At 40.8% G+C, this 9,718-nt stretch overlaps 1 protein-coding gene across 2 annotated transcripts in view; it reads left to right on the top strand.

The window, feature by feature from the left end:
- The window catches only part of txnrd3 (thioredoxin reductase 3), a 63,148-nt gene that overhangs the window by 3,118 nt on the left and 50,312 nt on the right, over positions 1 to 9,718 (top strand). For both annotated transcript variants that reach the window (XM_084316349.1, XM_084316350.1), the window contains exon 2: positions 7,769 to 7,829. In XM_084316349.1, coding sequence (XP_084172475.1) covers positions 7,769 to 7,829 — 61 coding nt within the window. The remainder of the gene's footprint in view (positions 1 to 7,768; positions 7,830 to 9,718) is intronic.

Raw genomic sequence — 9,718 nt, 5'->3', positions numbered from 1 at the left:
CATTTGACGTAGAAACTGTACATTGGAGGAGGTTGGGTAGGTGGGGGGGGGGGGGTTGGGTAGGAGTGGGGGGGAGGTTGGGTAGGTGGGGGGGGGGACACTGTACAACTGTACAAGCAACACTGTACATTGGAATATTGACAAGACCATACTTGGTAATTTTTACTGTACATTGGAGGGGATTGTGTTAGGACATTTACAGGGGCCAGTTTCGAATTGCAGTCTCCCGTAGGTGTTTTTTGAGTGTTTTTGAAAGTGGGTAGTGATTCACATTCCTTTACAGCTTTGGGTAGTGCGTTCCACATTGATGTGGCATAATTGCGAAACGTGTTTAGTCCCTTGTTTGAGCCGAATCTGGGTTTAACATGATTTGTGGAGCTCCCTCTGGTGTTGTGATCGTGGTATTCACTGACCTTTGGGAAGTATTTTGACATGTACATGGGTACCTTGGTCGTGTAGTGTATCTTGTAGACCAGGCCCTTTGCAAGTTGCTGTACTCTGTCGTCTACTCTAAGCCATCCTAGGTTGTCAAAGTGGGCAGGGGTGAGGTGGGTTCTAGGAGTAAGGTCAAGCAGTAGTCTGACCAGTTTGTTTTGAGATGTTTGTAATTTTGTTTTTAGCGCCTTTGAGGTGCTTTGGTAGTGGTACCATGAGGTGCAAGCATAGTCGTAGTACCCTTGAATGAGTGCTGCTGCCAGAGTCTTCAGGGTATTCTTGTTTACCAGTGAGGAGATCCGGTACAAGAAACGAGTTCGTTGGTTGACTTTTTTATTACATTGGATGCCATTTTGTCACAGGAAAGATTTGCCTCTAGGATTGAGGGATGCACGATAATTATCGGGCCGATATCAGCAATTATGACGTCATCCCGAAAAACCCGATAACGTTATTAATAGCTCCGATAATATAATATATTTTTTGGTAAAAAAAAATGCGGTGTGGGTGAATTGGAATGAAGTGCGTTTGTTTTGACTGTAGGCTCCTCCCGTTTTGTCAGTACTGTGCTACGACTGACAGCGTGTGGTTTAGGAACAGGGCGTTTTACACAAATCCAGCGCTCCCTTTCTTTGCTGTGACGTAGCCACTCAAGTTAACGTTAACAACAAAGATGGCCGCGTCGGTACTCAGAGTTTCAGAGGAAAAAGATCGCTTGCTATTTGTAATAAATGCAATGCAGAAGTTCCACAAGGAGGGAAAAGGGCAACAACTTGCAATACATCCAGCCCGACGGGTCATCTGCGGCATCACCACCGCCACGACGGTGTGTTATTGTGTTAACTTAGAAGCCCACGACGACGCGAGGAGCTAAGCAAAGCTAGCCCCTTTCGTGGCTGTGATGCAACCCTTGGTTGAATACGCAGTCACTTATTGCTCCGTAGTAGCCAGGTTAATTTGCACCACCAAGGACTGCTTAAAAGCTAGCGGCTTGAGCCCTTGTGTCATTTCTGTCAAACTTATTTAATTTAGCAAACGACTCGTCAATAGGTACAACTTACAAGCGTGCTCGCGCCGTCGTCGCCGGCCCCAACACTGTGGCGGTGGTGATGCCGCAGGTGACCCGTTGTTGTGGTGGTGATGTGAGGTGGTGATGTGTCCACTCAAAGCCTCTTTTTCAAGGCTCCGCTTTGAAAAAAGAAGAACAAAAAGCTTTGAGCGTCTTAGGTTGGATGCACCACAAGCTGTTGACGGATTGTGAATTTTCATTTGGAAAAATAAATATAGTCACTTTATCAGTCAAAACTGTTGTCTTGGCTTTTGTTTCTGTTGTCTGGTTAGGTCACATTTAAGTTGGTGTTAAGTTATTGTCCTGGGAAGTCTTTTTATGTATTATTATTGTATTGTGATATGTTTTGTTTCATGTTGAGAACATTTTTTTTTATCAAAAAAAAATATATACATTACATTTTTTTTTTATAATACAATAAATATCGGTTATCGGTTATCTGCTTGAGGAGCATAAAGTTATCGGTATCGGTGTCAAAAAAGCAATATCGTGCATCCCTAGATTGAACCCAGGTAGGTAATATCTTCTTTCCTTGTGACAATATTGTCACCCACTGTAACTGAGAAGCCGTCGGTCTTGCTGAGTTTGTTATTTGAACCGAAGAGAATGGACTCTTGTTTTGCCCATGTGTAATGATAGTTTGTTATCAGCGAGCCATATGCAGATTTTGCCTAGTTCCGAGCTGAGGTTTTTTTCAACCTGTAACTTGTTCTTGTCAGAGACCAGCAGGGCTGAGTCGTCCGCAAACAGGAACAAGTTGCAGTCACAAGCTGACGACATGTCATTTGCATAAATTAGGAACAGTAGCGGACCTAGTATGCTTCCTTGTGGAACACCACAGCTTACTGTGAGGGGGGGGGATAGATTTTTTTGCGTGCAAATATTGCTATTTTCAAATGTTCAGTTAAAGGAACTATTTCTTACTTGAGGTGTAGTTTGACCAACTGTCAAACTTCTCGCAGATGGTTTAGAATCTGTCTGAGAGATGCATCAAATGCTTCAAACGCATATCTTTTGACTCAGAATTGTTATTGACATCTTTACAGCAGTAGTTTGTTTATACAAAAATGTATTTGCAAACTGCTAGTACCACATAACTAAGCCAGGGGTTCCCAAACCTTTTCAGCTCGAGACCCAAAACAGAAATTTGGTGTTTCCCCGGGACCCAAACTTACAAAAATACATCATGAATTGCCATAACATACATTTATAAACTACTGATAAAGAACACAACAAACCATGTATATGAAATGTATTTATTTAATTATAAAAGTACATCACAGCAATAATGTGTAATGTTATCACTTTGACTGCCCAAGTGTAATTTCTTATTAGTCCCTTGAATGCCCACATCCACTCCAATGTTAACGTTAATATCGCCTAATCTATGTTTTAAATTATGGCTATGTGTCTAATCTGCCCGTCGCTTATCAAAGACTAATTTTCCAGTCAACATTGTCATGGCAGATTGTTTTTTTTATTTCATTTCCGTTTTCTAGCATTTTGAAAATCACTCGATTTCACGGAAAAAACAACACATTCCATGATAATCGCCTTTTACTGGAATATTCTAGAACGTTGTCATTGTTCGGCCATGTCATGAATCGTTTTCAAATAAATGCTAGATTATCGATAGTATATGTGTACGCACGCATGCTCTTGCGGCGAGCCGAAAATCGAGTCTCCTATTTCCTGACGGCGCTCACAGTCAAACAGCGATAACACACAATCACATAAAAGCTTATATCTCTGTGAAAACTAGTCTGATTATCCTAATACTGATGACATAGATTCCTTACCTGAGATCAGATGGTATCCAAATGGTTTATTCCAATTCCCGATCGCCATTCGAAAAAATCGCTCATTTGATTGATCCATCGTGTATACAGTAAAACACATTCTCCGCGGCTCCGAGGCTCCAGAGTGAACTCTGGTAGACCCCGGTTACATGAGTGAGAAGTAAAATGTGGAGTGCAGGTTTTTTCCCCCCAGAGTCTAATCCAAAAGGGTGATTTACCATCTGGGAGACGATAGGGGGTGCTTTTTTCACATCTGAGCGCCGGGGGTGCCTGGATCTCCAACGATGCAATATGGTTTCAGATCGCTAATAAAAAACAATAAAAAAAAAACGAATATTCTCGTGAGTGGGCATTCAACCCACGGGGGGTAAACATGAGAACTCGTGGATGGCATTCAAAGTGTTAAAGGAAAACGCCAACATTTTGGGAAATTAGCTTATTTGCCATCTTCCCTGGAGTTAGACAAGAAGATGCATACCTTTGTTGTCTCTGTGCGTGCGTTAGGCTTATGGAACGCCTGCTCCGTTAGCTTAGCTTAGCTTCATCACTGGAAGTGGGGCAGACTTGTTCCCTGAAGTTCCCTACAGTGCCCTACAGTCACGAAATACAACTCCAAAACGTTCCTGTAAACATGTTGTGACTTGTGTATTTACCACGTGGAGAAATAAAAAATTTGAATTTGACAATTACATTTTCTAAGCAAGTATACTCTGAACTATTTTTTGCCGAACCACTCCTCTCGGGGCGCAGTCAGTGATTTCACGCACCGCAGTGATACTTTCTAACGTGACTCAGTGTTTGTTTACATTCTCATTTCATTCAAAGCAGGGCTGGGCGATATGACGATATTATATAAATATCGGGTACAGTTCATTAACGATACACTTTTTTAACGTATCGTGGATATCGTGATGTTTTGCCCAAGAGGATTGTGTCGCGTCAATCTGGTCCACACCCGTTCAAACTTTTGAACAACGCCGCCCCCACACACACACACTACTGCATCAAAGTTACTACTTATTATTAACAAAGGCATTCGTTTTGTGGCATTAACGTTATATATAGAGCTGGGCCGTTAACGGTGTTAACGTGCTGCGTTAACGTGCTGCGTTAACGCTATACTAGTATCGCGCGATAATATAATTAACGCATTAATATAATTTTTTTTTTTTTTTTTTTTTTTTACATTTTTTTTTAACCTTTATTTACCCAGGGTAGGTTCGCTGAGCACAGATGCTCTTTTTCAGGAACGCCCTGCTTCACATTCACACAGTTCCATTCACACCTGGGAGCTGCCCAGTACAACCACAGTTGACACCATTGGCCACTGAGCAACTCCACTGGAGCAGTTGAGTCAAGCCATGTCACATAGTTCAAGTTTGAAATGATTCTTTCTGTTTTGCTCCTGAGAGTGTGCTAGATACTGTACTGTACTGGTAATATTATTTATTTGTGTTAACTTCTGAATAAAACAACTTATTAAACACAAGTACATCTTATTGAACATTATTTTGATATTTCATTACCAATTATCATAGCAAAACAGCTTTTTCAAACAGTCTGTAATGCATTTTGGAAACGGGAGATGGGCTCATGGTGTAATGGGCCACCTGGCCTGAGAAACATAAGGAGGAAAGAAAAAGTAAGGACTTACTTCTGGTCATTATTTGGGTAGAACACACATATTTTGAATGCCTTCGGCAGGTTTTTAAAAAAAAAAATTTAGCCATTTTAATCTAGATTAAATCCAGGATTGCAGATAGATTAATCTAGATTAAAAAAATTTATCTATGCCCACCTCTAGTTATATAGTTACACGTTCAATAACATCAGCGTATTTACCCAAACATAGCAACGTCCGATGACGACATAGATAGCAAGCGTTACTGTTCATATCTTAGCCTGTGCTGAGTTGTGCATGCCCATTCTGCGGTCTGTTAATAAAGTTTTCAATCAGACGGATGTATGGAAAGGCTTTTATTATAACATTCGTTGCATTTTGCCTCGTTTAGTCATGCTGCGGTGCGCTGGTAATCACTCGTCGGCCGCGGGGAGCTGTTGTCGTTGTCGTTGAGCTGAGCTCTCGTCAAAATCAATGGAGGACTTTCAGGAAAATAAAAAACGCATAGCACTTGCCGATTGGTGCTAAGAACAGCAGGGCGGGTGCAAGCGGTGTGACGTAATTGGCAGACTCGACTGTCGATCAAAATTATTCTGTTGCCGGCTGAATGATTGAATGAATGAAAACGTTATTAACGATTGCAGAATGGGTACAATACAGTACAGCTCAATACAACAACAGTGGACTGGAGGATGAAGACCAGAAAAAGACTTTCGGCTTTTTTACATAAGGGTCCTCCATTTTCAATTCATCAAAACATTTAGAGACATACAAATATACAGTAGTTTCATAAAAATGCTAAAATGCTATTTATTGATTGATTGATTGATTAAAAACTTTATTAACATATTGCAGAATGGGTACAGTACAGCTCAATACATACAATTGTTAAGGGGATGCAGACCAGAGAAAGACTTTAGTCTTGTTTACATCAGGGTCCCCCATTTTCAATTAATCATATTTCATATCTAAATCATATAATATCTCATATGCAATATATAATCTAATAATCCAATAATCTAAATCTAATATATAATATAAAAATGCTAAATGCATGGGTATTTTATTTTGTCTTTAATGTTAGCTTGCAAACTCAAATACTGTCTTGGTAAGCCTCATAATGAATTGTTTGGGGAAAAAAAGAAAAACATCGTGATGTGTATCGTGTATCGCTGAAAGGTCAGAAAATATCGTGATATCATATTTAGGCCATATCGCCCAGCCCTAATTCAAAGGATCCGAACCGATTGAAGTTTATGGATACCATGACTTAAAATCCTCTTACCTTGACGATTTAAAAGCCTCCCCAATTTAGAAAACAGTATTCCCATGGCTGGTGTTGATGATATGCTGCACGCTAACGGAGCTAACCAACAACCAACCGGACACTCAAGCAGATAACTAGGCTAACTTCCGCTCGGGGGGGTTCCAAAATAAAAGAGCTATAGTGCTATAGACGTCGCTCTTTTATTTTGGAACCCCCCCCGACCGGAAGTCAAAATGTACCCTCGTTATTTGCTTGAGTGTCCGGTTGGTTGTTGGTTAGCTCCGTTACCGTGCAGCATATCATCAACACCAGCCATGGGAATACTGTTTTCTAAATTGGGGAGGCTTTTAATAGTCAAGGTAAGAGGATTTTAAGTCATGGTATCCATAAACTTCAATCGGTTCGGATCCTTTGAATGAAATGAGAATGTAAACAAACACGGCGTCACGTTAGAAAGTATCACTGCGATGCGTGAAATCACTGACTGCGCCCCGAGGGGAGTGGTTCGGCAAAAAATAGTTCTGAGTATATTTGCTTAGAAAACGTTATTGTCGAATTCAATAATTTTTTATTTCTACACGTGATAAATACACGGGTCACAACATGTTTACAGGAACGTTTTGGAGTGTATTTCGTGACTGTAGGGCACTGTAGGGAACTTCAGGGTACAGGTCTGCCCCACTTCCAGTGACTAAGCTAAGCTAACGGAGCGGGCGTTCCCTAAGCCTAACGCACGCACGGAGACAACAAAGGTATGTATCTTCTTGTCTAACTCCAGGGAAGATGGCAAATAAGCTCATTTCCCAAAATGTTGGCGTTTTCCTTTAAGTTGCTCACCACCTCATAACATATGTACATACAATTTCTTAACACTTTTAAATGAACAAACATGTTCTCTCCTTTTCTATTTCTCACCCCTTTTTCAACTCTTTCTTACATTGAGCAACATTCTGATTAATTTGTACTGACTTATTTTAAAATTCTACTGACCTGACATCATGCTAGAATGGGTATAATATTTCATCTATGGCACAATGAAATCTAATGAGAGGTATGTGGCTGGTTGAAGTTTTCAACCAGCAGATCTATTCTGGGCTTGGTTTTTGAAAGTGCTATTCTGAGGTCATGCTGAGCATTTAGTCTGTTTCATTTGTTTTTCAGGTATGCTAGAGTAGAAAACCCAGATTCACATAAGTATGTGGTGCCAAACTGAATCAACACATCTACAGCTTTTTTATTTAAAAAAATTATTTATTGGCGACCCAATAAAAATGGGTCTGTGACCCATTTTGGGAAACACTGACTGACATAAGCTAATGGGGATCATTTTAAATAAACAAACAAATACTTCAGAAGCATGAAGTGCTTCCACAAGATGAATGGAAGTGACAGTGGGAGTGAGAGCCTGACACCTGGGAGGAATGGTGGTGTTGACAACAGACGACAAGGACAGCAGTGGTCACTAGTTTACTTGTAATTACTTTAGATAAGAGCGAGGTAATACTGCACATTTTCTACTAAAGTGAAATATCCCTTTTAGGCAGCATTTATTAATGATTGTATGTCTTCCTTGCTAGGTGAAGGATCTGTTCAAAGAGCTGAACATCAAGTGCAATGTTGTGGAGTTGGATCTCATTGGTAAGGAAATGCATCAAACTTATTGATCAATGTTGGAGATTACAAATAATCAGTACTGCAGCATGGGCCAATATTCACATAATCACTTGCTCCCCCCCCCCCCTTTCCAGGCATTAATTCCACCAACAGCTAGAAGCAATACGTGGAACTTCACTGTCTTAACCGATTTGCGGCCAACCACGTATATACGTGATTGGGCGCCATCCTTTGAAGGCCAACCACGTATATATACGTGGTAAACTCTGTTTTGCTTTTATTCCATTTTAATATCCTACTCAATGTCACGGAGCTATATTTTGGTTGGAAACGGCATATCGGGACTCTGAAAGTGCAGTACCGGCCAGATCCTGGTATTGGCGCTGTCTCGAGAATGCAGTTTCCCCTGTTGCAGACCGGGTGTCACTTTTTTTTTCGCTCCGGGTTAGCTTTTATGTTAGCCTGAAGCGAGGGCTTTACCCGATCGTCTGGAATAGCTTATTTTTGCACAAAATGAGTTCCCTTCTATCACTAACATTATTGTTTGAGAATTTTTGGTTGAAATAAAATTTGGCGATAATTCTTTATGATTAATTGCTAATATTTTCATGTTGAGCTATAGATTGTGGATGAATAAGCACAGAAAGGTACTAGGCTTGGGCGGTATGACTGTATTACGGTTTACCAGGGTATTTAGAAATCCCGACGGTATTGAAAATCAATACGTCAAAATCACAGATGCGCTTCAGTTTCTATTACAGTGAAACAGAGTTTTGAGTGTACTGCACACACACGCCAGCAGAGGGCGAGACCAGTCCTCACTAGTGGAGCGAGTGGGTCACAACGGTGTTCACGTTTTACGGTAATTGTTGTGACAGTGCTGTGAAAATACCGTAAAGCGGTGTGACGAGAGTTGGTGTGTGTGTTGTTGTGGTGCACTGGTGGAGCAAGCAAATAATCCGTCTCTTATATGTGAACTAAGAGTACAACGTTTACACAACAGCCCCCACCCGCTTTTTTATTGTATTTGTACCGTCCTGTACTATCCGCTGTCAGCTGTTTATCTCTCTCTGTGAGCTTGATTAACTAGCGTTAGCTCACGTTAACTAGCGTTAGCTCTGCGGCTAATCTTAGATTACCCTGAACTAAATCAATGACTAGGTTATAAAGCATTCGAGTAGTTTTCACTGCACATAGAAGTAGCCAAACAGCGGGAGCATATGACCAAAACCCAGGCAATTTCGAGCCCTTAAGGAATCAAATCGTTTGCCATGGCTAGGCTACATGCTAACGCTAACGGTGCGGGCTTCTGACTACCATTCTGAGAGCTAACGATGATTTGTTTACTAGGAAACATGGGTTGCCCCCCCCCCCCGCTGATGAAAATGAAAGTCATACCATCATATAACGTATACCAGGGTATTATGTCATCAAGGTATGATGGTGTGAAAAAAATTATACCGCCCAAGCCTAAAAGGTACACTATGCAAATGTTAATGCTTTATTTGTTTTAAACAAGACTATTTAGAAATGGGCAATGCATTGGGAAATACATTGCGTTGGACAGAGGGTGGAACACGAAAAACGGCAATGACGTAACCACTACACCTCCCTATTGTACTTTGTTCACCTTTTTCTTTTTTGGTCCGATGTGCAGGTTGTAGTTTATTAACTTATACTGTGGAATGAGGTGTGGCCAGCAGTAGCAACCTATACCAATGAAATCTCAACACACACAGACAAAAATATAAACAAAGCGCAATTCAAAGATGGTCTCTTCTGCTTAGTGGTCACTGTTTGACAACACAACATATTCTACCTTTTAAAGGGGACATATGTATCTTTCCATCAATTTATCCAGTGTCCTTGAATCTGTGGAACGTGAATCAAATTCAATGGTTTTGACTTTTGAC

Source organism: Notolepis coatsorum (assembly GCF_963971535.1).
Source record: "Notolepis coatsorum genome assembly, chromosome: 6".
NCBI lineage: Eukaryota > Metazoa > Chordata > Actinopteri > Aulopiformes > Paralepididae > Notolepis > Notolepis coatsorum.
This window is presented reverse-complemented; position numbering and strand designations above follow the sequence as displayed.